We start from the raw sequence: 27,942 nt of genomic DNA, 5'->3' as shown, positions 1-27,942 counted from the left end.
ATTCAAGTTCATAGTGACCCCTGCTCTCAGGACAAGATTAGTGAATCTGCAACTTCATATATAATACAGAAAAACTTGTACCTCCATTAATGACAGCTGCAGCACAGGAATACCTACTCAGAGTGATCTGAGCTACTCACTTGCTTTAACTGAACACTGACTCAACCTCCACTGACTAAAACAGGAACTTCAATACCCACTATAACTTATGTATAGACATGCTATAAACCTGAAACCAAATCCCCTCCCATATGATCTTGACATTCAAAGCATAAGCTCATTTCTGACTAAGAACCAAAAGAAATTTCCCGTCAGTTAAGTATTTCTTTTCCTTTATTCTGCAAGGTTTCTTGCATCTTTCATTAATCAAACAGTATGATATGCTGTCAGAAAAATAAGTGTGGAACAACCCAATAGACAGACTTAGCAAAATAGTGCATAGCTCCACAATATACTTCTGTGCATGATATTTTCATCCAGTGTAAGACATTGTGCAGATACATGCTATGTCATACAGAAATAATGCGTACTGCTTTGTCATTATATTCTTTTAACACCAAATTTGAAGATCAAAGAAGTGTACATTCTGAAGGAAAAGGCATCTGAAAGGAAACAAACTTCTACATGTGGTGTTTCCCCCCCCCCCCAACCATTTAAACATCATATGAATAACCAGGTTTTTCTGGACCCCAAAGCCTACTACATTTTTACTTAGATACACTGTTCCTTCTCTCCTCTATGTATTTTCATTTTATATATTTATTGACAGAAGAAACCAGTTAACCTGACCTCCTTTTAACACAAGTTTAATTACTCTAGAATACAGCTACTCCAGCAGTCTGCTTGATTTCAGTGCATCTACCAAAAAGGCAATCATTCTTGATGCTAAAACATCAGGCAAAAGAGAAGCCCTCAATCTCATTTTTTTGTTTGTTTGTTCAGGTGATTAATAGCCTTATTGATGAAACAAACTTCCCTGCAAAAAAGAAACTCTCCAGTTTCAATTTCTAATAGCTGGTTCATACCATGCCTTCCTCTAATACATTAAGAAGCTTTTTAAAACCTGTAATGGCACCCAGAGATTGTAATCAATAAATCCACTGATTCATTTTATCCTTCAGTGTACAGTCAGCATTGAGCTTCTGCAAGTCCCCAGCAACAAGCTTTCTTTCCCATCTATTTGCAAACCCTATCATCAGTTTGTACTGGAAACACCCTGGTGACTGACATTTGCCATTTGCCCAACACTCAAGCCACTCTCCCTTGACAGACTTCATGTATATTGCATTGACATTTTTTCATTAGAATTTTATACAATAAAAAAAATCCTTTACAAAAAAAGGTAACGTGAAGGTAACTGCTACGTGAATAAAGCTACCTACCTATTACATCCAAAATAGCCCAAAAGAATTTAATTCTTTGATGTGGATTCCCACATCACCTTAATTGACATTTTACTCAGAATTCATGCCATACGACAGGTTTCCCTTCCTACCTCACTCTTTCCTGTCAAGGACATACTCATCTTCTGCTTGTGTTCTTAAGTCTTCTCACAGTGAAATTCACTAAACCACATAGAGCTATCATAATACATACTAAATATTCCCATCTCTGCCACAGATTCACTGTTTCTTCATGCTACTGGGCTCTGCCTCCTCCTGGAATTTCTTTTGTTTTTAGCTGACTTTAAGAACTCTTTCATACTTTTATTAACCATCAAGTTCTCTTCAGAATCCTTACATTTCCTATAAATCTGCAAGAGTTCAGAGTTTCTCATTGGAATGGTATCTATTACCCTCTTTTTTTTTTCCCCACTTATTAAATATTGTCTTTCTTGAGTATGAACTGTATCCTTCATCAGTAAAAACAAAATAATCCTGTTTCTGTTCCGATCAAGTTTATCTTTTCCTAAGAGAGTATTTTGTTAAATGCAGGAAAAGCATTTTGCAGTGCTTTTCACCTTGAATTGTCTCCTGAAACAATGATGAATTAGAAGGGCATTATTTCCAACTCTGGATATCCTTCATGTCACTGAAGCATTTGGAACTCTATTTAAAGGATCCCAAACCTGGCATTCAAGGCTACACTCAATGCTAGAACACTAAGATTTACAAATTAATAATCAGGAAAATTGGGTGTTCTTAGTGAAAAAGAACAAAGACAACTCACAGATCTAACATGAATCCAGGCCAGTGTACAACCTTTGGCAGCAGTCAACTTTCTGACAGCTTGAGACTGGGGAATCTCCTGAACAAGGGGTCAGAGTTTTTAGTTTACAATTCTTAACAGCCTTTACCTCTGTGAATTTGCCCAGCCATTGCCTTTGAACCATTGGGAATTTCACAACAAATGCTTATGATGAGCTCTATGGTCTACCTGCTCCATTTTAATTGATTTGAAATTGCCCTCTAGCTAAGTTTCAGAAGAGACAGTGAACGAAATGTTCCGTATTTATCTTCTCCTTCTTGCTACTCATGACTTGAGAGACTTGTTTTCATGGCTTAATGACATGTATGCAGTACTTATTGCGCAGTTAAAATCTGAAGTATAATTTCCTATCATCTACTGAAATTTTACTTGACTATAGACTGTTTTCTCAGCTACTTCACTAGCCTAGATGAATCTGTGGCATTTTTCTTTCAATTTCACAATTTCTTCCCCTAATTTAGTTATTTCAAGAGAGAATGCCATTTACATTCAGATCCTGAGAACAGCTGCTGTCTTTCTTTCAGCAGTGTTTCCTGACTTCAGGATTATTCATGACTTAGCAGAAAATCCTATCACAACTTCACACTAATGTTTTTTCCTCTAGCAGAGCTGTTGAAGAAGCCTACCCCCATTTCAAGACTTTTCCTTTGTCTGAGCCATGCTTCCCCCCATCCTAAAAAGTGCCTGTGCATTTGTGAGTGGTGCTGTGCTGAGAACCAGATCAGGGAACTGGACTAGGTCAAACAAAATAAAATAGTGCCTTAATCTTCAAACTTTTCAAATTCCCTGATGCACTTTAAATCTCAGCCTCATTACAGATGCCCCAGCACTACTAAGAAGATGCTAAGCAGCAGCACAGGGATGGGAAGGAGCAGCCAAGCCTAAGAACAATTTAAAGCATTTTTCCCAACGAGGACAATAGTAATGAACCCACACCCACATGAAAATGTATTGGAAGAACCCAGTCTTGATCATCAGTTGAACATCTCATCTATCTTACCCTATAGAAAATCTATGAAGACATTACTTCTACTGGCAGATATCATTCTGAAGTTATACATAACTAAATGAGGTTTTCTGCTTCTGCCTCATGTTATTAGGAAACATTACACAGTTCTGTTTGTACTTGCTAAATGTCTCTGAACAGTCATTGCAAGCCAATTCGGAAATGCAGTTCCCATACTACGGGGATGTAGAGCAGTCTGAATAAACTTGACACACACAGTCTTGAACAACTAAGCCTCCAGCTATTTCGACAATGCATCTACCAGTGTATGAGAATCTTAAAGGATTTGGACTGATAGGACTGTTACCAAAGCAACATGCCAAATAAATTCTACCAGCTTTATTATGAAATAGTTCTGCTTCAGTATTCATTATTACTATTTTGCATAGTTTTTATTTCCTCAGTAAGAATTGAGTCACTATCAATTGCTGAAACAGCACTAAGACTGAACAGGCATTTATAAATGACAGTATTGGATGCCACACCCTTGAGACAGCGACTGGCTGCACACCAGAGAACAGTGAATTTCTGTGTATTAGCTTTCAAAATAAAGGTAAGGATGTTTCACTCTAAAAAATAGTATTCCCCATGTTCTTTCTTCAATACACTTTCAAATAACACATTTTAGAATCAAAATGCAGTCCTTAGGATAAAATAAGCATGCTTGCTTCTACTTTTTTTTTTAACATATTTTTTCTTAATGTATTTATTTACAAAACCATTCACTACTAAAAAACTTGTGTGGTTTGCATATGTTTGATTTTTCCTCATGATCCATATTTATTTCTGGCCTTACTTTAGCAAAGCAAACACTATTTTATTCACATCAATCAGGACATCTATCAGAAGAAATGAAATTTCACTGTAAGCTGACATTGCTAATACTCACATTTACTTCCACATCTATGGACCAGTCTCCTAGTGGAGGATTCTTTGATAACTGAAATTTTTTTGAAACTACACCTAAATCACCCTCCTCCAGCAACCACTGCTGAATCAACTTCTTCCGAGGGTCCTAGGAAAAAAAAAAAAATCAGGGTCCATGTTAAATGCAAGTGGCTTTGCTAGCAAGATTTAGGCATCAATATATATCACCTGTGTTTGGCATGTAAAGTTGGAATATATGAAAAATTTCCAATGTATAACAAGATTCCTGTGGATACTTACCCGTACATATATATTTAGAGAAGCTTTGTAAGGTTTGAGATCAGGATAGACAGTGACAATCCGAAACATGACATCCTGTCCTGGTTTGTATGTAGATTTATCAGTTTGAATGAATACAGAGATACTCTTTGCTGTGTATATCAAGCTGGTACGGTTAGAGAAGACACGCTGGCCATCAGCATGGCCTTCCACCAGTAATTCATAAGTCCCAGAAGCACTTTCCAATGGCAACTGAAAAGAGAACAGCGCATCACTGTTAATTATCCAAGATATAACTGAAGAATCACAGAATGGCCTGGGTTGAAAAGGACCACAATGATCATCTAGTTTCAACTCCCCTGCTCTGTACAGGGTTGCCAACCACCAGACCAGGCTGCCCAGAGCCACATCCAGCCTGGCTTTGAATGCCTCCAGGGATGGGGCATCCACAACCTCCTTGGGCAACCTGTTCCAGTGCATCACCACCCTCTGTGTGAAAATTATTCCATAAAACTTGCCGTTAAGGTTTCTGCCCTGTCAACTTACATAAACACTTAGAAAGAGAAATAGGACTTCAGGACTCACTTTAACAATTACACAGAAATGTATTCTCAGAGGCAATCTTCCAAAATACTTGTAAGTGATTTTTGCTAGTAATCAGATTTTCAATAACATAAGTAGGTATGTATTTATACACCATTAATGGACATTCTGCTCTCTTTTCTTTTTACAGTTACTGAGAAATTTCTTTCATTTGATTTTGGGGGCTTTTTTTTTTTTTTCAGACTTTGTCATTTTCTAGCAATTTATTTTCCAGAAATATGAGAGCTGAAGAAGATACATATAGGCAAGATGAGCAGGAAAGAAAGAAAACCTTCTGTATCTCTTTATAAGGTTCAGCTCCATACCTTTTAGAGTAGAAAAATTAAATTCAATATAGAAGTCTCCTGAGAAGCTGAGTATTGCTTTTCAATCGAAACCAACTAATTTTTTTCTCATTTCAGTGCTTTTAATGATTCATAATTACAGTAAATACTGCAGTTCAACCAGTAAGATAAGTATTCTTCCCAAAGTATGAAGAGCAAATGTAGAGAGACTTTATACAGTTAGCTGAGATGCCTTGTTAAGGACAGACTCTGAAAGCTCCTTCAGTGCTGGCAGCAAACAAGGACAGACACTGCTAGCAAGGAAAGTTGGACCACATAAGACAATAATAAGAGGTGTATTCCTCCAGTGAGTAGAGAAAATCTAGAGCTCACAATTTAGATAGACCAGTTCATTTCCTGCACTTAGATGGTGAAACCTCAGCTACAGGAGTTGTAAAGGCTCTAAGCAGAACAGCTGCAGGACATGGAGATGTCACCTTGAGCAGAGCCTGCACAGACAAGGAATGACCCTAGGTGCATTCCAGCCCAGATGCAAACTTCTGTCCTGCCATCTGCTTGGAAGTCTTTCTTTGAAGATGGAGAGGGTTTAACAAAGCACGCAGCTGGTTCCAGCAAGTAGTGCTGCTAAAAAGCTTAGGAGTCACATGCTTCTGTTTGTAGTTAGAACAGTAAATCTGGAGTAAAGCCTCTGAAGTCAGGACAACTAAAACACACAGGCTAACATTTTTCAGCATAACCTATGGAAATTAAGCTCTCTTCTCGCACTGGTAATGAAAATTACATCTGCTAACTCACCAGGCACAGCACTTCAAAATTATCCTACCAAGCTCTATAACGAAACACTGCCTTGCTGTCAAAACTCATTTTAAGAACATACAGTGAAGTAATGGATTTTTTCCCAAACGAGGAAGAATATGACAGTGACAAATACCACAAATGCAAATGTCTCTATCAAATACATTTCCTTCTCCATCTGCTTACCTATAAACAGTTTAACTACAGTTTCATCCCTCTCTGTTGAGTTTGTTTTGAAAAACAAGTTAAAAGGAAAAACCATTGAGAGGAAAAATAAATAGGCTTTCTTTTTCCACCCACAAACAGGCATATGATGACACAGGAGAAACAGTACCATTTAAAAGCTGGACTTATATAACCAAATTCTAGGTGCAAAACACTAGACTGAAATTGACTCTGCATTTCCTTCAACTGCAGGTCAGTGTATACGCATTGCCAAGAACATATGATTCACATATTTCAACACTCAAACTTTCTCGCCAAGTATTCTGGAATATATTAGACAGGAGGAACAGCCTTAGTTACTACATCTGTCAAATATAGCCCCACAATTAATTCATTTAAGAATACTATTGTTTATTACAACGTTATTTTAAAACACTTCTTTAAAAGTCTGCAATCATCATTTACAGACCTTCTTTTTCTGTAGCCCTTTTCTATCACGAGTAAAGCTACATGGGATTTTGCCCTGATTTTTATGTCTTGATACTTTTTATATCATAATGTGGTGACAAAGCTGCCTATTGTACCTTTGCGGATGTAAAATCCAAAGACAACAGAAGTTTGCATCGTTCTGTAGTGTATTGGGACATCTGAGGTGTAAAGTAACCCAAATTTTGTTGCATGTAGCCATGCTAATGGAAACTGAATTAACACATTGTTTCTGGAAATTCACTACTAAAATAATGGTAACCATTTGCCTCAGCCCCATCAATTTCATCTCCGAAGAATATTTCTCAACCCATGTATGAATTATGCATTTTTTAAACAGTACCTACCAGAAACTTACTGCAAAATAGAGTTTATCTTAGTTGATACACTCCCCAACTATATGGTATTACTATTCTTGTTTTGGCACCCCTAACACAAGAGAGACGATGGCCATTTCAAGCCCTTCTCCTAACCACATCAGCCACCCTCACGAGCACCTCAGACAAGGAAGCTCTTGTCTCCTCTGGAAAACATGACAAGTGAAACCATTACCCATTTTGTGCTACCAGCCAAGTATACTTTGGGCAGTACAGAAGTCTACCATAGCTACATGAACAACAAAAAAATATCTCTTAAAAATATGAGTCAGTTCTTCTAACCTGACATGTTACATCCAAACAGTGTCCTACCACTCCCCTCCCATCCCTACAACACGCCCTGAATGTTCGAGAAATGTGTAAAGGGTGCTCAAGGAAGGCATTGTTTCATTCAAGCAGTAGTAAGGCAGGCTAGCAAATTTAGATTGAGCTGGATATAGGGTCCCCTATTTTGTTTATTGTATGCTTGAAATGTTCTAGAAGAAAATAGACTCTTAGTACTACTGAAGTGATTATGGAATTCAATTTTATAGAAGCCTAGTAAGACATAAGGATGCTCTTAGACTGGACAAATTATATTAAAGAACTTGCTAATCTAACTTGTTTGGGTTTTTGTGGTTTTGGTTTGTTTGTTTTAATTGAATTGTTAATGTTTTGTAATTTGTATTTTGTATAGATACATTTTAACCTAGAATTCTTTACAATGTTGAACTGCTAATCGTTACTGATTATCCGTTTATCAAATACTTCCTGAGTATTTCATAAGGCATACATTTAACCTATGATCAAAACCTAAGCCTACTGCTTTTAAGGATATTCAGGCTTACAGATGTTAAAAAAAAAAATAAAATAAAGAATTTGATAAAAACCTTTTTTCCTGACTCAAAGACCTAATTCTTTAGATCAAAGTTTTAAGATAAGCATACAGGATTAGAAATCCAGAATGCCTACTTAGTAAATATTATGAACTTTTGCATTATGTATAATGCATTTTTGTTGACTAGTTAGTTTACCATGTACCTCCACTGAATGTATGATTTACAAATCATCAAGAAAACTATGTATAAACTATGTATAAAGAAGAGCGATACTTTTACTTTAATATTTCTCAGTTATTAGAACAACAAAGATGATAAAGAGTCTGCAGTATCCCCTGTTCAAGGAAAGGTTGGGAGTCCTGGGTCTGTTCAGCTTGGAGAAGAGAAGACTGAGAGAGGATCTGATCAATGTGAATAAATATCTAAAATGCCCAAGGCAACTGGGTGAGGCCAGACTATTTTCAGTGGTGCATAGTAATAGGACAAGGAACAGTGGCCAAAAACTGGAACACAGGAAGTTCCACAAAAATATGCAGAAGAACTTCTTTAGTGAGAGTAACAGAGCACTGGAAGGGATTGCCCAGACAAGTCGTGGATTCTCCTTTGGAGATGTTTAAGACCCATCTGGACACCTATCTGTGCAAGCTACTGGGGGGAACCTGATTTAGCAGGGGGGGTTAGACTCAATGAGCTCTAGAGGTCCCTTCCAACACCTGCAATTCTTTGATTACTTTGCACAATTATTTCAGCTCTAGTAAGCCTTCAAAATGAAATAGTGGTGTAGAAATAGAGGTAGCAGCTAGTAAAAAAAAATCATAAAGCAAAGTTCTGGGCTCAGTCTTTATGATAGCTTGTGATGATGCTGGAAGTGAGCTCACAAATTCTGTAATTACTTGCAATAAGCTGTGGAGCACTTGATGTGAAAGTTCTTAGAGTAATGGTTAGCAAACGCATTCACACATCTCATCAACAATGACTTCTGAAAAATCCCAGGCAGTCAATATTTTCTTTGAAGGAAAGGAAATAAATACTTACTATTGGAAGAACAAGAGTCCCAAAGGAATCTGATAATAAAAAAAAAAAAAAAAAAAGAAAGAAAACAGCGTCACAAACAAGCTTTATAAAAATTGAACATCAACATAACCAGGCTAATTTGCAGACCAGCTCTCCTCCCCATTCCCACACTGCCCAAAATACCCACTGGACACTTGACCCCCTTGCTGTGGCTCCTCCTGCACTCAGTGTGCATGGACAGCCCATGCAGTCCTCATGCACAGGGTGCAACCTGTGGCCCACATGCTGGCCCACATGCACATGCTGTTCAGCCAGCTGGTTGCTGCCAAACACTGCCTGGAATGAAACTGAGAAATAGTCTGATGTGACTGCTGCACCGGTAGATATAGATATGTCATACTTGTATTTCCTTCAGCTCCACCAGGAATCCACAAGGGATCACTGTCAGGGAGTGGGACTCATCATAAGACACAGGGGAAGAGCATCCTGGGATTATCAGAGAATCACAGAACATCCCAAGTTGGAAGGGACCCACAAGGATCACTGCATCCAACTCCCAGCTCCACACAGCATCAATCAACACTCAAACCCTATGTCTGAGAATGTTGTCCAAATGCTGATTGGACACCAACAGCTTGGTGCCATGCCCACTGACCTGGGCAGTCTGTTCCATGCCCACCACCCTCTGTTGCAGAACCTGTCCTTAACCCCAGCTGCCCCTTCCCTGACGCAGCTCCATGCCATTCCCTCAGACCCTGTCACTGTCACAGAGAGCAGAGCTCAGTGCTGCCCTTCTGCTCCCTGTGAGCAGCTGCTATGAGGCCACCCCTCAGCTCCCCTGGGCTGAGCACACCAAGGGACCTCAGCCACACCTCACATGTTCTGCCCTCTAGATCTTTCACCATTATGCAAGTCTTACAACAGAACGTTTAGAGGAGGAACCAAAGATTGGAAAAGGGATGGATGTAGGTGATTTAAGAAGGAACAAGTGATTAAGGGGACAAAGCAGCTGGCCAAGCAAAAAAAAGAGGTTGGTCAAAACATTTGTCTTGCCATGCCTTGTGCCTGATCAGTACATTCTGTCCTGTACTCTTCTTAAACTCAACTTTAATTGTTTGTTGTTTTTTTTTAAATGCAAGAGACTAATCTATATGCATGTGTGTGTCTGGAGATCTAGCCACTAGTAATAGGAACAGGCTTATAGATCAGAGGACTCACGTTTAGGTGCCAGCTGGAGAGACAGGAGTGTGCAAATACAGAGTTGGCGTGCGTGTCAGTGTGTGATCACTGATAACAACAGGACTTGGTAAGTCAGCAGTGGGTTAAGTTCCCTGCGAGCCAGGGAGATTGTCCCTGAGGTTGAGGAGCACCTGGAGGAGTTGGTATTGGAGGGACCAGGAGAGCCAGGTCAACAGCTGGAGAGACCATGAGGCCTAGGGGCACACCAAAAGACCTGGGTTTGTGTTGGGAGCATGTGGGTTGCATTTTTTCTTCTCTGTGGAGGACACAACTGAGAGGATGATTTAGTGAAGGGTTGTTAGATAGGGTAGTATGGTTAGGTTGTAATTGGGCTAGGTGATCTTTAAGGTCTTTTCCTACCTGAGCAATTCTATGATTCTACGGATGCAGGACCAGCTAGTGAATAGACTGGGCCTCCATGGCCACCTTACTGGTGGGATCCGCAGTGGGTGCAAGTATGCATGCTTATGTGTGCACAGAGGTCTCTGTATCAGCAGCTGGAGCAAGGCTTGAATGCCCAGATACTGGGAAGGTCAATATTCAGTGCCAACTACTGGGCAGATTGTCTAAGCCCAGCTATGGCAGGGACCCAAACTGTAGGCATGTGTGTATATATACATATACATACTTTTTTTTTCTCCTGTCAACTAGGCCTTCATTCTGATCAACCAGAGGTGAGATAAAGGTGTTGCTTGTGTGAGCACGCCTGTCTGTGCTGATCTGTGTAACTATCCATGTAGATGTACGTAGCACATATGTATACCTGCGTGTCTGTGTGCCTACTGGGAACACATATTTGGCCTTGCTACTGGTTGGGACTGGGGCATGGAGCCACATCAGCCTCTGCCTTGCCAGACTGCTAGATTTAGCAACTCCCTAACAGTCACAGCAGTCTCAAATCTGCTAGAAGAACTAGACAACAGTACAGCCCAGGAAAATTGAAATGCAATGCTCCACTAGAATAAGGATAAGGTTTGGCATTGCTCTCCTTGAAAACAAATCCCCTCTCAGGTACATTTGTTCCTGGACCAAAGCATTCCTCTGTTTCTGAAAAGAAGCTGATTCTGCACCTCCTTCACGTTTAAGAGAAACCCAGGATATTCTGCATTAACCTCTTCTACAGCTAAGTATGTTGACTACTTTTTGCATCAAAACAACTTTTATGAAAGGAATGAAAAAGGGAAAAAACATTAAACTGCATCCCATCAGAGAAAAAGAAAAGAAAGGCAACTGGCAAAAAATTCCCTGATCCTAGTCCTTCCCTCTGGCTTGGTGCTTCTACTGCCATGGGAACAAACATGGAACAAAGTCAGCAACATGACTATCTAAGCTGTGCCTCTATGACAAACTAAACCTACTTCTTCACTGAGCATTGACTCTCATCTACATACATCCAACCCCACTCCTTTCTTATTATGTGGCTGATGGAAGACATGATACCTTTTCCAGGGTTGCAAAAGTACAAAACCCAGAGCAGTACTGCAGAAATGTTACTTCTACATTTGGTGGGAGCAGACCTCTGTGTTCTCCACTGTTTCCCCCGCATTCACATACCCTGAAACATCTTTATTCAGTCTTCTATTCCCCCTGAGTTACTATTTTCTATTAATTCTGCAGCTAGAGAAAGTTTTCAAAGCCTCGTACAGCATTTACCACCCTCAAACAACAGAGCACACAGAATTAACCATTCGCACTGTATTACATCACCTTGGGAACACTTAACTATTATATCATTATGCAGGGCTTAATATAACTTAATATTTTAACTATTTCAGATAGTGTGACCTCAAATTTTCTCACAATACTGAAATTGCTACAGCTTTTATTTTAATTATTTAACTTTTTTGTTGTTGTTGTTGTTGACTTTAATGGTGCTGCCTTTCACTGCCATCACCTCTCTTATCTCAGCATCGCTAGCCAATTTTTTCTTGGTTTAACAGATTTTTTTTTAACAGAGGTTGGTAAAGAAGTTGCCATATTGGGGTTAACAAAACCTATAGCTATTAGCATTCAGACATACTTGACAGTCTTAATGGCAAAAAATGCATTTTAATAATTTTCTTATTAGTACCATATAATTTAAATGAGTAGTACAACCACTGCAGGGTTCACTTTTCATGTGTATCAACAGAATAATTTTGTAATTTCCACTCAGTTACATCTTTTTATAATTCCTAGGATGATATGGGTTCACATCTATTTTTCACTCAACTGTTCACCCAGCATATGGGTTACATACATTCTACATAGAATTGCTGCCCTGACAGAGTTGCCTTCTATAGGCAACTGAATATTACCTCTGAGATAATTAAAAAAGAAAAAAAAAATCACTGCATTGCCTTTTATAGAATCATAGAATCAAAAAATTGTTTGGGACCTTTAAGATCATCTATTTCCAATTCCCCCACTATAGGCAAGGACATCTCCCTCTAGACCAGGTTGCTCAAAGCCCCATCCAGCCTGGCCTTTCAGAGAGGAAGCATTCACAACCTTTCTGGGCAACCTGTTCCAGTGTCTCACCACCCTCACAGTAAAGAATTTATTCCTAATATCTAGTCTAAATCTACCCTCTTCCAGTTTAAAACGATTTCCACTCATTCTGTCACTTCATGCCCTTATAAAAAGTCCCTCATCAGCTTTCCTGTAGGCCCTCTTTTAGGTACTGGAAGGCAGCTGTAAGGTCTCCCCAGAGCCTTCTCTTCTCCAGACTGAACAGCCTCAATCTCTCAGCCTCGCCTTGTAGGAGAGGTGCTCAAGCCCACTGACCACCTTCATGGCCCTCTTCTGGACCTGCTTCAACACTGTGCCCATTGTGTTGGGGACCCAGAACTGAATGCAGTTCTCCAGGTAGGGTCTCACAAGAGCAGAATAGAGGAGCAGAATCAAGTCCCTTGACCTGCTGGTGACACTTCTGATGCAACCCAGGATACAGTTGGCCTTCGGGGCTACAAGTGCACATTGCCTGCTCCTGCTGAATCTTTCATCAACCAACATTCCCAGCTCCTCAGGGCTGCTTTCCAACCATTCTCCACCCAATTGTACCTGTGCTTGAGATTGCTCTGACCCAGATGCAGAACTTTGAACTTATCTGTCCCTTACAATACATGCTGCAATTCTGAAAGTCACCACGACAAATTTGCTATTGACTTCTAGGGGCTTTTTCTTCCCCAGAACATCAAGCCTAGCCTTCTTACAGGTGGGAAAATTTAATGACCCCCTTGATCCAGAACTTCATTGCATTCGAAAACAAAACACTTATTTGATATCTGAACTCCAGTAAACATTGATTTAAAACATTTTTTTCCTTTGACATTGGCAAGTAGAAGGCAGTCTAGATGGATAGAAAGCAGTATGTCCCTGCTGCTGTCAGTGTGCTAAAGGAAAACTCCCATTCAGCATGTTCCATCCATTCAAATTATAACTTGGGTTAAATCAAGTGACTCACATCCTGCTAATGGTGCTTGCAGGCAGCACACTTAATTACTTCATTCTGGTATTCAATGGTTTAATAAGAATGGGTAGCATCTGGCCCTGAACAGCACAGTTTTTTCAACATGTTTATGCTACTGTTGAAGCCACAGTTTTTCCTGCCATTCCTCCATCCTCTTCATTTGAGAAGCAGTCCAGGCAATCCTTGACTCTCAGCAACCTCACTGACCTTGCAGGTTTTTACAGCCAGGAAACCCAGGCAGAACACACAAGCAGAGCAGGCATTCCCACTACATAGTGTCATAGAGACCAAGGAACAGCTAAGCTTGCCTGGTACATGAGGCTCCTGGAAAGGAATTACACAGTGCTGCAGAGTACCTGGTGCATAGGTATATTACTTGACTTCATTTCCAGCATCTACCCAAAGAACTCCATGCCCAAATAATCCTATTGAGAAGAGACATCATTTTGGCTAGAGGAAACTTATGTCCTTCTAACTCACAAAAGACAGTTACTGCTAACTGGGAAAAAAAATTAAGGGACTATACGTCACTGGTAAAGGAGGTTGGCTGCAGAATAAACTAGCAACAGCAGAGATGGTATAAAGCTACCTCCTGAAATTTTTCTCAATTGTATACTGAAAGTAGAAGTACTAAAAGTAACATTAGAGAACTAATGTTCCTCTAATTCCCATCACTCTGCATGGGAATGTGTGAATAAGGTCGTGCTAAAACTTAGTTTTGTACAACCACAAACTATGACATCACGTCATCAGAAAAAAAAACCACCTTTGTCACTACTGAAAATCAGTTATTAAGAGAAGAACAGCTTTACTTACATGCATGCAAGTAGATGTGCACACAGTTAAGTATTGCTAGCTAAATATAGCACTGGCTATAGCAGTGGCTTCAGTATGCAGTGAAGCACCAAGAACAGAAGTTATATTCATAGAGAATCATACCGTAGTCCATTCCTCTGGGTTTCTACTTCCATCTTTACCCATACTAATACACACACACATGCACTGCACGCACTTCACAGCTCTTTAATCAGAACAGTGCCTGCTTGCACCATCACTTGATAATGAGTATCATGCAGAACACAGATATTTCAAAGTACTTCCCATACTTCAACTAGGTCTTATTATTAAGCCTGTTTTCCATATGCTGGAGCTCAAACAGCGTGAGGTATGATGATGTTGCAGAGTCAGAAGCAACACAACAAGTTTTCTCATATCTAGGAAGTAAAATTAAAGAATGCTAAGCTATAGGAAATGCTGTTTCGGATACAATTATGATAACCAGAGTAAAAGCCCAGCTACAAACAGAGGTGGTTTCCACAAGTTATTTCCAGCACATCCATTCATAGTATATTCCCTGAGCAAATACGGCTGTGGCAACTACTTCCTCATCAGTCACAGGTACTGCTAGCAGCAGGGAAGACAGGATGGTGTTAGAAATATTGGGTTTCACACATTCCCAAGCCTAGAAGACCTAAGAGCAGGTCTGAGCCAGGTACAGCTGTGCTGCAGATGGGAAACAGCTGGGGAGGAGGGAGATTTAAACCGAAGTCGCTTCTCAGTTGTGTGACTCAGAAAGCATTCCCTCCCAAAAGCACTGTTAGAGAGCTGCCTGGCTTCCTTGATCAAGTCCATAGTGTCATCTTGTTCCCAGACAGTGAAAATTTATAGAAGAGGCACTGGGGCATTAGTAACCTGCTGGTTTATGTAATTATTTTGATGGGAACTGACGCCTGGGCAGATCTGAAAGTCTCTGGTGTTGTAGTAAGTCTGTCTCACTGTCATGCATGTTTTTCCCACATTCTCAGAGCTTCTGAACTGAGCCCTGGAAGTTCCACTTAGCTGCACCAAAAGGTGGCCAAAGCCCCTCTCAATCAGGAGCAACAACCCAAATACTCCCTTTATGTCACTGCTGAATTGCTGAAATTCACTATATTTTTCTAATCCACTTGATGAATTAATGGTGCAGAAACCTCATGTTTTTAAGTAGCTATCCAGAATCCAGCAGCTAGCACAAAGCACAGCTCTTGTGGATCCTCTGCCACCATGCAGCTGGATACCTTTACCTGCACAAAATGTGTAACACTTGCATGTGACTTATACATGACATCAGATGAGTCCTCGCTACATCTAATCAGGGGAATTTTTCTCCCTCCTGAAGAACCTCCCTACAGCATTGTGCTGAAGAAATACATGGAAATCCCGTGGAAACAAATTCATATTCTCCATCCTCCTTTCTCATAGACTCATTGCTATTTAGGACAAACCAGAAAAAGAGGAAGAAAAGGCAGTAGGGTAGTGCAATGTCACCAGCACAGAGGGCAGTGGGAAATTAAATCATCTTTTTAAATGAACATTGCTACTGTACCATTTTTAGCAGTCTATCCTTTTAGCAAAGCAAACAGTTAGAAAGCAAGGGAACAATACAAAGCTGCACCAGAGGTTCAGACTAGACTTTAGGAAAGATTTCTTTACCATGAGGGTAGTCAAAAACTGAAACAGGCTTCCCAGAGAGGTGGTTGCTGCTCCATGCCTATCAATGTTCAAGAGGAATGTGGGCAATGCCCTCAGCAATATGCTGTAATTTTTGGTTAGCCCTGAAGTGGTCAGGCAGATGAACTCAGTGGTCTTTGAAGGTCCCTTCCAACTGAACTAAAAGTTATGCTACCTGTTATTAAGCTGACAACAACAGCACTAGGACCAGATGTAAATGTTACTTCAAAGCGATTTAAAAAATATATATATACATATATATGTTTCCAGTGGTTCGTCACAAATAATTTCAGCATTACACGACTTTTCCCTTGTATAACAAAGCCTGTGGCCCAGGTCTACATGCCCTGCAAGGCATACTCACAGACCTCCCAGTATTCCCTCTGCCAAACAGCCAGGCCCCATCTACATCTGTACAGACATAAATACTCCTGTTTCAGCTTCCACTCCCAAAAAAGGATCGACGTTCCAGAAAAATGACTTTATGACTTGGCATGATTAACCAGAATTCATGCCAACATAAATCAGCACAACAGCAGTTAGCAGCTAACTTAAATTCAGGTCTTAAAGCTAAGTTCTAGCCTATTTAGCAGGCACTGCTGCAAACAGACTTTCTCACTTAACCTTTCCTATCTACGTCCTCATTTCTTCTCAGATCCATTAGAGAATGTGAAAATATAGCTGGAATCACTTCACACTGAAGTGATGTCATAGCTTTCTTCTGGCAGCAGTGTTCACATATACACATTTAGGAAATGCTTACAAAAAAAGTATTTTCTTTACAGTGGCAAATGGAATTTTTTCACCTGATTGGTCTATTAAAAAAAAAAAAAAAAAATACTTCTAATATCAAAGAAATGAAAGTATTGCTCTTCATTGTCCTTCCAGTTTTTCCTTGCTATCCAAAATATACACTATTTTTGTGATTTCCAAAAAAAAGAAGTATAAATTCCAAGAGCTAAACTGTCCAAAGAGTAAAAAATTTTTACTCATGAAAGAAGGCCTACAAATCCGTGAAGTTTAAATTCTTTAAATGTGATATACTTCTCACCTGTTATCCTAAATTAGCACTTCCTAGTTATGGTAGCAGCCTGAAATAGACCATGTGAGCCACTGCTGTTCAACTATGGCTAAATTTGGGCCAGGTGTTAGTTGGAGATACAGTACAGTGATCAAATACGCACACAAATATACACTCAGGCTGCCATCCAAAGCCCAATGAAGACAAGAAACTTGTAGTAAAGGCTCCAGAAAGCATCCTGCTTGCCAGCACCACATGCCATTTCCTTCACAGCCACTCATTACTCCTCATTGCCCATTTCTACTGCTCCATTTCGGTCTTTTTTGCAATTCTGGAGGCCGAAAGCACTAAAAAATTATAAATGGAATGAGGCAGGACAGCAGTTCTGCCTACAGATAAAGCAGAAAAGGATAGAAGGAAAAATGTGAACGAGACCAGAACTCATCTGAGGTGCATGACGAGATGGAGCACTGCAGCTTTGGAGGACAGAAGAAAGCAACATGCACAGATGCGTCTGGGATTAAAGCCCATTACCTCCCTATTTCTCCCACTTAGTTCAGCCCTGCACCCACTCCTGAGGACACCACTCTGTCCCCATCTCATAGACAGACAGATGGACCACTGCTGATGTTGGGCATCTCTGCTCTTGTGCTACTGTACCCACCAGCCCCTCCCACAGGCCAACATTAGGTTTTCTGCTCTCCCCACAGCATTATTCACCAGCTTTTCAGGGGCAGATACATGGGCGTTTCTCCCTTCATTTTCGAGCTGGGGCCTCGTTCAGATATTTAATTATCTGCTCAGTTTTCTAAAGTACAACAACCAATTTTGTAGATGACATTATTACCACTTTCAGCCAAGTGGTCAGAGAGAGGCCAGTAGCAAGAACACAGTACACAAAACCCTCTGTGGTTTATCTGAAATATTGCATGCTGGGTAGGAAAAGGGAACAGCTTCATATTTTTAAAACTAAATCATCCCTTTAGCCACCCAGCAGCTACCAGCCCAGAGACTGAAACTCAAGCACAGGCTCTTTCCAAATTTTTCTTGAGACCTTCCATAGGTTTTTTGTCACGTATGCTCCACATCTGAGTTATTGCTGCCTACTACAGCCAAACATTATTCTCAGCAATTATAACTCTTCAGTTGTTAGGAAGACTAGTCTGGAATATTACAAAGCAATCTTTCTTGATGTCAGATCCAGTCTTCAAAACCATGCATACAATTCAAAAGAATCTCAGACTTAAGCCTCTTCACAAGAAAATGGGAAATTAATTTAATTAACTGACTTTTCCCTTGGTGTCTGCACACATATGCAAACTGATGGACATGCCCTGCTTTCTAGGCACTGCTGGCCATCATTACTTCACGGAAATTGCAATGGATCATAAACACAAAGCCTCTATTACTGCAAGTTAGAGCAGCTGCAGTTTTTATTCTGATTTAAAACACAGGGAAATCATAGCAGGACAGAATATGGCTTAGCCTGTCTACACTAGATGCTTGGTGGTATTACTACCACCCCCATGCCATTAATTGCTGCAGCTGGAATAAAATTTCAAGGTCACTCCTTCACTGAAAATAAAACACTCGAGTACTATTTAAGTTTCCTCCAAGAGGCAATGAATGAAGAGGGTTTGTTTTTACAATGGTTTTCTTCCATTTTCTGGAAGGCACTCCAAGTCTGCGATGACAAATCCACATAATTTTTCTGAGACCACAAAATTGTTTAGATATATAAAAATAATACCAGAGCCTTCCCTCATCAGTGTGTAAGGGCAATACAATTCCTTAACCACTCAAAATAAATTCATGGGCCTCCCAGCTGCACCTCCAGGGAACAGGAGAAGTGGGGGAAAAGGTATCAGTCACTCTGGCACTTTTCTATGCAGACACTGGGGCAGCAATGAAACTAGATGGACCAGCAGTGTTGCTTGCCATGTGCTATTCAACCTCTGCACACAGGTTCTCATCTCTGTCTTCACAAACAAGTACCCAAGGACAGTAGGGCATGGTGCCAGCGCAGATAAAGAGTCATTGAAAGAGAAGCCACCTGTGTATGACTTGGAGACTCAACTATTTCCCAGCTGTTGCCTACCTCTGCAGGTACTTCTCTATTCCTCAGTGCATCAGCTTGGATTTCTTTCTAATCATTCCAGATCCATTTTGAGGCCCACTCTCAGCTCCCACTCCTTTCTCTTTGAAGCTAACTTTTATCTTCCTGAGGATTAGTAACCAGGTCTATCAGACACTTGCCCTGACAATTCACACCAATTCCTCCAATGTCTCCTTACATGTTTTCCAGAATGTGAAAGAGATTCCAAAAGTCTATTTAGCCCATGGTTCTGTCTCCAGCAATGACCAAGGACAGACATCCGAGTAATGCAAAGCACAAGCATATAAAATGACCCTTCCTTGGGTACTCTGCCAGCCTATATGTAATGTGAGGCTCAGAGCTCAAAAAGTCAACACGTCTTCATGCAAGCAGAGCCATAGACAGACTTTTCAATGTTGCACTTTTTCGATCTTCCAGACACTTCTCCTCATTCATGCTTTCAAAAATCCACTAGCAGTTTTTAAATTTCCACCCATTCATTAAATATTCTGCAGATATTTTTATCCAACCTAAATCCCTACTTTACCAAGTACTCTTCAACCTGTTCCCCTCTTGTTGCCTTACTTCCTTGGCACTGCAGCTAGTTGCATTATAGATTGTATAATAGCTGATCCTCTCAATGAAGACTGAGCACTCATCTGCCTCTCAGCTTCACTGAGAAAGGCCCTTCTAGCAAGCCACACCCGTTGGTAGTCTTCCTGCTACTTATACAGTATTTTAAATCCTACCCTGCACATTCTTTCCTATTCACAGTTTGGCCTTTCCAATTTCATCCCTTCATACCCATGCTGCTCTTTTATGTTCAACCTTTGTAATCTGATCTCATTTTCCATTTCCACAACTTATTTTCTTTTTCCTTTTTTTTTTTTTTAATCAGTAGTAAGACTGTAAGACTGTTTCTTACTCTTCTGCTATGTTAAGTAATGTACACTTACAGCACTAACATTAATCACTCAAGAGATTTCTCCCATTGTTTAACTCATTATTTCTGATAACACCTCTCTCCCCAGTTTCAACTGTTTACTGGCATTTCTTTTTTCTTTCCAAAATTCATAGTCTTTACCTTATTTATTCCCTCTCTCCTCCCTTTCCTAAAAGATGCAAAGATCCTTCTGTTCACACAAGCAATAGGCAATCCCATGCAGACAAGTTGCCATTCACTTCTCTGTAAGATACAACCCCCTGCAACCAATCCTACTATGAACCAATTACAGAATCATAGAATCATCAATGTTGGAAAAGACCTTCAAGACCATCTAGTCTAACTGTCCACCTACCACCAATATTTCCTCTCTAAACCACGTCCCTTCATAACACATCTGAATTTCTTGAATACCTGCAGGGACAGTGTCTCAACTACATCCTTGAGCAGCCCATTCCAGCACCTGACCACTCTTTTGGAGAAAAAGTTTTTCCTAATATCCAATCTGAACCTCCTCTGCTGAAACTTGAGGCCATTCCCTCATCCTATTGCTAGTTATGCCAGAGAACAGGAACACCCATCTCACCACAGCCTTCCTTCAGATAGTTGTAGAAAGCTATAAGGCCTCCCCTGAGCCTCCTTTTGTCCAGACTAAATAATCCCAGTTCCCTCAGCTGTTCCTCACAAGACTTGTGCTCCACATCCCTCACTAGCTTCACTGCCCACCTCTGGACACACTCCAGGGCCTTGATGTCTTTCTTGTAGTAAGGGGCCCAAAACTGAGCACAGTACTTGAGGTGCAGCCTCACCAGAGCTGAGTACAGGGGTATGATCACGTCTCTATTCCTGTTGGTTGTAGTATTTCTGATACAAATCAGGATGCCATTGGCCTGCTTGGCCACCCGGACACACTGCTCAGTCATGCTCAGCTGAATGTTAACCAACACACCCAGGTCCATTTATTCCACGCTGTCACCCAGCCACTCTGCCCCAAGCCTGTAGTCTTGCACAACGTTGTTGTGATCAAAGTGCAGGCCCCAGCACTTGGCCTTGTTGAACTTCATCTCACTGGCCTCAAACCAGTGACCCAGACTGTCCAGATCCCTCCATAGGGCCTGCCTATCCTCAGCGTGATGACCACTTCTTCCCAACTTAGTGTCATCTGCAGACTTACTGACAGCACACTCAATCCCCTTGTCCAGGTCATCAATAAATATATTGAACAGCATGATCCCTAAGGAACTCCACTGGAGACCAGTTGCCAGCTGGATTTAACTCCATTCACCACCACTCTCTGGGCCCAGCCTTCCAGCTTGTTCTTTACCCAGCAAAGAGTGTACCTGTTCAAGACACAGGCTATCAGCTTCTCCAAGGGAATACTGTAGGTGACAGTGACAAAGTCTTTGTTGAAGTCTTGGTAGACTATGTTAACAGCCTTCCCTTCATTCACCTCATGGGTCATTCAATCATAGAAAGAGATCAGGTTGGTCAAGCAGGACTTGCCTTTATTCCACCCTTTCCCTCCTTCAAGGTCCCGCAAAGCAGGCTGCTGTGCTCATTTTGCCTCACACTGCTCAGTTTGATGGCATTGAAAGATGTGGTGACCAGAATGGCCTCATACAAACAATTTGAGCCAAAGAAGGATTCTCTCCCTCGACCCTCAAACACCATACAGTCAATCAGATAAAGCTCAGGTATTGGTTGGTATTGATGTTTTGATTTCTCTGCAGTTTACTTGACAGGACAGTTATAAATAAACTGGAATTAATCATAGAATTACAGTTGGAAAAGACCTCTAAGGTCATCAAGTTCAAACGCCAACTCATCACCATCATGCCCACTAACTCATGTCCCTGAGTGCCTCATCTCCACATTTCTTGAACACCTCCAGGGACAGTGACTCCATCTCCATGGGCAGCCTGCTCCAACACATCACCACGCTCTCTGAGAAGAAATCTCAAACGGGTTGAACAACAGCCACAGAAACTTGTGTTTTTTAATTAGATGTGCTCCAACAATAGAGAAGTCTGTAAGTCTGCCCTCTTCTCAGCTAGCTAGCTCCCTTGCCTCTGGATTCAGCCCCATCATCTCTTTCCACCAAACCTTCCCTTATCTGATTTTGCATCAGTTGTCTGCATGTGCTGAATATTGATAACTTTCGTGCAATTGTTCATCATGAAAAACAATTACACATACATTTGGAGGTTACACATGTGAAAACATGGTGCTCCTGCTCTACTGCTGCTTCACTTTTTAGGCTTTCACACATAGTTAGGAAGAAAGGAGCTTTCCCAGCAAACTTAGCAAAATGATTTACACTCCAGACTCATATTTTTCAGGATATATGTTGCAGTCACGGAGGAATGAGCCATAAATATTCAGAAATAGGGCACAGAGGCAAGGTTAACAAAAGGGACCAAGGCCATTCATTCTCATTTAGCTGTTACTTTACAACTCATAGTCCCTAGTCTTCTTCAGTTTCATATACTAACGTGGTCAGAACCATATTATTAAGTATGCAAAGCATGCCTCCTGGTAAAAGCAGATTTTCCGTTGTCTATATGGACGATTGCTGCAAGTCTATACCTGACAGACATTCTCACAAAGTCTGTAATGTTTCATAAACCCTGGCTGAGTTTTTACCATGTTCTAATTCAGAGTTCCTTCTGCCAACAAGTTAACTGCACACTTGAAGAAACACAGAAAAGCAGTGCAAATTAATTAACGTTTAAAAGCAAGTGACAAGGAACCTGAAGTATTTTAAATCAGATTCTTCAGTTCTCAAAAGTGCTTCTCACTCACCGTGCCTTAAATGCATTGCATTGTGTCTTAATTACCAGCTTTAACCAGATCTTACTCCTGAGAATTAAAATTGTTCATGAAGTCACGTAAATGATGCCACCCCATTATACATGAAAGCCTTTCTTTAATTAGTTTTCTCAACTTCTCTGCTATTTGTATTTTCCGAAGTATTTCACCACAAATAAAAAAAAACAGTGTTCAGAAGCTTTCTCAATTAAGGCGTAACTAACACTGCAATGTCTAAGTAGCAAACCTGGCAAGACAACAATACTTGCCAATTCAAATTACATCTTTATTGATCAATCAGAGGATTAATATGCATGGTGTGAACCACCCTTCTCTGTAATCACTGAAAATCAAGCTATTCATGCATAAAATTTAACTTGCTTTTCTGTTATTCTCATCATTTTTATTTGTTGACCCAGAAAACCCAACAGCTCAGATTGCATGTAAGTCACTGTTTTCTTCTGCAGTCATTTTCAATCAGTGAGGATTTTTCTGATACTGCAACTCCATAGAAAATGTGTCAAGGCTCGGTATGGTACGCAGAATCAGCTTGAATTACTGCTTTTGTGTTCTCCTTGAGCCTCCTGCAGATGATGGAAACATATTCTCTCCTAGTGACACACTGACAATTTTTGTTGCATTTGCTCATACAAAGTTAATCTGTAGCAGCAATACACTGCTTGCAGACATTCACTGGGTTTGTTTTCATTACAATTAAACTGAGTAACTTCTGTACCAAAACACTGACCTTCAAACAATCTCCCTTGCTACAATACATCTGGATTCTGCTACTTTGAGCCAAGCTTAAAGCATCAGGGCTTGTTTAAATGGATGTATGCACACACTTTCACTCCAGTGTTTATAAACTTGCCACTTGTTAATGAACATAATTCATGATTATGTTGTATTGTGAATATATTGCAACTGCTAATTTCCATCCCCATTGTCACATGAAAAGCAGGCAGGAGATGTGAACCAAGATCCACTCCCACAGTCTTTAGTGGTCGGTTTTCCACAAATCACTCAGAAATCAAAACTCCACTTCCTGTAATAACATTAAACCAGTGAATGTTCAATCAACCATTAGAGGGCAAGTGCTCCATTTCTCATATAAAGCTGGAGTTATGTTATATGAAGAAAGAATAGCAGTGCCTCCAATTCAACAAGATCCTTTAATGGAGTTGACTCAAAAATCCAAAGACAAGCATGTTGCCATGCTGAGCTGCTGCTAGAGGGCTAGAGCACATCCTTAACTTCAAGCAACTGCAGATGCATTTTATCAGATAGGGACACAAAAGGTCTTGCTTTTACATAACCAGCTGAGCTCTGTCTGCAAGATTAAACTAACAAAAAGTTGTCCACAGCCTGTCCTCCAGCCTTAGCCTCTAATGGCAGCTCTGCACCAGCTCTGTTCTAGCAGCACAGATGGTTGCACACCAAATCAGAGAACTTGTCTGCCTAAATTCAGCAAAATAAAAATGATTCCCTCAGATCAGATCTCAGTTATTCAAGGCAATAACCCTCCCACTCTCGCTAACACCGCGCGAGAAAAATTACAGAGCACAATGCTGCCAGCTTAGGCAATATGAATGTTGTGCCCTGCCCAAGGCAGGGAATCAGTCCCAGCTTTTGGGTATCCAGCACAGTCAACAACCGCAGGTACACTCTGCCTTCCTTCATACTTATTTAGCACACGCATGGGGGAATAACACCAAACTCATGTGCACCGCAGGAACAGTAGCACCACTGTGTAACCTAATGGGCACAAGTGACAGATAAAGCAGTATTTTCTGGCCACTAATATATGCACCGGTGATGTCATTTAAAGAAGATTTTGTGTGTCTGGAGATGTTTGGATTTTTTTCTTCAGCTGTGGCAGCTGGCCTAATAAAACTTGCACAGAATTTGATTCAGCTAAATTCTCAGACCAGCACAGCTACAGCACCATTGCTACGTATCTTACCTCAAAGCCTTTTTAGCCTCCAGAAAACAAGGTAAAGCCTTAAAGCTTTCAACTGACAAACTGCTTTCCCTCTGAGTAATTCTATTCCTCCAGCATCTGAGGAAACGCCCCTAACATCACAGCCTCTGTTATAAGGCAGTTTCTTATTCTTGGCTTACATATTTGCTCAGAGAAAAAACAACTAACAAATTATATTACTTCACTTTGAAGAATGGATGGCCACAGAGTTTTTTGGGTTTTTTGTTTGTTTGTTTTCACATATATGTCAGGCTTAGTAGGAATTTCACTTCAAGTAATGCACTACACTTCTTTTTCCTCAGTCTGACTGTTCCTTTGCTCACTCCTCCTTTATGTCAAGCCTAATAGACTTGAACGGTACTTTTCACTAAGCAACAACTAAGTATAGGATACAGTATACTATGATGAATTAAGTACCATAAGCATGACTGGCAGCCTGTTTTACTCCCATGCAGGCTTTAGGTGCTAGCAAATTGGTCTGCCTAAAGTAATAGCCTCAGGCATACATCACAGCTCTTAGTATTAGATTCCAGGGCTATCAGATTAGTGGTATAAATTTGGTTTGAATTGGGAATTAACACTTTTTTTTCCTTTTTTTTTTTTTCTTTTTTAATTAGGCACGGCACAACGGGAACATTGTTTCAGCTGCATACTTTTATATTGGATGCTGGAGGACATACCTGACACCACCATAAAATTAGAATGGATAAACAACATCCAAGCCAAAGTAAGACCTGAGAGTACGTAACTCCGCAAAACATTTGTTTTTACAGAAAAGCTGAAGTGGCAAAAAGGGTTTTGATAAGATACACATTTCTGCATCATGTGGGCATGACATCTTTGATCCAATCAATAGCACTCTGTCACACTCACAGTCTATCTTCTACACGGATTGTGAAGAGAAGCAGTCTCTGTTTGAAATGATGGTATGATGTTTACAATTAAGTCATCCATATTAATGACAGTTAGCAACAAGAAGAAAGTTCATTACAGCAGGGTGGATTTTTCTAGGACTTCATGCTGCCCTGTGACTCTACTTTAGACAAATAAAAAGCCAGAGTTAGTATAAGGTGATATAAATAACACTCAAAGAGCACTCTGAAAGCTGGCTGATCTTCCTTCCCTTGAGGGCAGTTCTCAGGGAGCACATTGCTATTTCCTGCTCACAGCTGGCAGTTACCACGAGCACTGACCAGGATGTCAGTTCTCCAAATACTCATACATGTCACAATGTCCCCTACCACTCCTCGGAGAAGCAATTAAACCAGGTTGCTTCAGAGTTGACTTAGTCCCAAAGCTGTCCCACCATTCAGTTTTTGACTCTTAAAAATGTCTCTTTCCATAGACACACTGAGCTTCTGCATGGCAGCACTTGGGGCGCGTCAGGTGGGAGATCAGGAAAAGGTTCTTTTTCTCAGAGGGCAGCAGGCATGTAACAGGCTCCCAGAGCAGTGGGCATAGCCCTGAGATGCTGGAGTTTTTGCAGGAGCATTTGGACAATGTTCTCAGATATAGTATTTGAATTTTGGGTGGTTCTGTGTGAAGGCAGGATTCAGTGATCCTTGCGGATCCATTCCAAACCTGGATATTCTGTGATTCTATGATGAAGATCCTCACTTTCTTAGAAGTCAAGCTCTCCCTTTCTCAGAGTATTTGCAGCTACCAGGCATAGATGTTTTATCAACCATTTGTTCCACACTTGCTATCCTCATACTTTGCACCTTTGCAATAAGCCTACCAACAAAAATCTCTTCTTTGGTGATGCCATGACAATGACCTGAGCACTTCCAGGCATGTTGAAGATGCCACATCATATAACACCTCACTGACATCTGATTGCTTTCTAAGTTTACAGCGAGTAAAAAAATCATTTGTTACCCAGCCTGGTTAGAGAGCCACAACACAAGACTACCATCCCCAATTGTTACCCCAATTGGTAACATCAAGTTTGTATTTCAGCACTCTTCAGCAGCTGCAGCGCTGTCAGAATAACAGAATATGGGAGAAGGCAGGTGTAAGGCCCCTACCTCTTTCGAAGATCAGCTCCCTGCTGAGCACGGTCTGATTGTCCCTGAGCAGCGCTCCCCGCACGGCGACCTGCGCGGGGCTGCCGGGCAGTAGGGCCACCCCGACGGTGACACTGGCTCCGGGCCTGATGTTCCAGGGAGCCGCCACCAGGAACGTAGGTCTGCAAAAGAGAGAGCGGGAGAGATGCGTTAGCCCAGACAGCGGCATGCGTCCAGCCAACGGGACGCGTTCCGAGCCGTCCTCTCGCAGACTCCGGGTCGGGGGCGATGTTCCCCGGACAGTCCGGCCGCCCACCCCGGCCCCACGTACCCAGCCGCGGCGGAGCCGCACATGAGGAAGAGGAGGAGAAGGCGAACAGCGGCGCGGCTCCGCGCCATGGCTCTCTGCGCGCTACGCGTCCGCTGCGCTGCGCCGGGCCGTCCCGGGCGGGGAGGGGGAGGAGAGGCCCCGCCGTGAGTCACGCCGCGACGGCTGCCGCCCGAGTGCCCTGCGGGGCGTTCCCGAGGCCGGCCCGGGGGAGAGGCGGGGGCAGGCGGACGGGAGAGGGCAGCCCGCAGGGCCGCCGCTATGTGCCGAGCTCCGGTCGCGTCTGAGAGAGGCGGCGGTGGCTCAGAGGCTGCGATCACCGCAGCTCCCGAACGTGAAGCGATTGGTAACGGCGCTCTGGGTGGGTTGGCCTCGGTGCCCGGTGTCTGCAAAATAAGGTCATGTCGGCGTGCTCTCATGGACCCAGCCCTATGCTTTTTGGAGCCCTGACAGCCCGGGTGCTGCTTGTAACCGTGTGGGATAAGCACAGCTAACGATGCTTTGATTCATCTGAACCTTTGCATTCCTGCACAACGCACTGTGAAGTTCCTGAAGTCAGAAGTGCCAAGCTGGTGTGTCCTGTACATGCAGACACAGCTGGAACCCAGAAGGGAAACCCCCCTCGCTGCTCTGTTCTTATGAAAAACAGATACAAATAGCACATGTACACAAACACTG

General features: G+C 41.5%; 1 protein-coding gene across 1 annotated transcript in view; it reads right to left on the bottom strand.

The window, feature by feature from the left end:
- CD109 (CD109 molecule) overlaps nucleotides 1-27,558 on the bottom strand; it is a 77,520-nt gene extending 49,962 nt beyond the window's left edge. Inside the window, exons 1-5 of the mRNA XM_048936253.1 lie at nucleotides 27,268-27,558; nucleotides 26,958-27,118; nucleotides 8,924-8,952; nucleotides 4,382-4,612; nucleotides 4,104-4,229 (exon numbers count right to left, since the gene is read on the bottom strand). Of these exons, the coding sequence (XP_048792210.1) occupies nucleotides 4,104-4,229; nucleotides 4,382-4,612; nucleotides 8,924-8,952; nucleotides 26,958-27,118; nucleotides 27,268-27,335 (615 nt within the window). The 5' untranslated portion in view covers nucleotides 27,336-27,558. The remainder of the gene's footprint in view (nucleotides 1-4,103; nucleotides 4,230-4,381; nucleotides 4,613-8,923; nucleotides 8,953-26,957; nucleotides 27,119-27,267) is intronic.
- Between the last annotated feature and the right edge of the window lie 384 nt (nucleotides 27,559-27,942).

The sequence above is a fragment of the Lagopus muta genome, chromosome 2 (assembly GCF_023343835.1).
Source record: "Lagopus muta isolate bLagMut1 chromosome 2, bLagMut1 primary, whole genome shotgun sequence".
NCBI classification, from domain to species: domain Eukaryota; kingdom Metazoa; phylum Chordata; class Aves; order Galliformes; family Phasianidae; genus Lagopus; species Lagopus muta.
The sequence above is the reverse complement of the archived record's forward strand: the minus strand, read 5'-3'. Positions and strand labels throughout refer to the sequence as shown.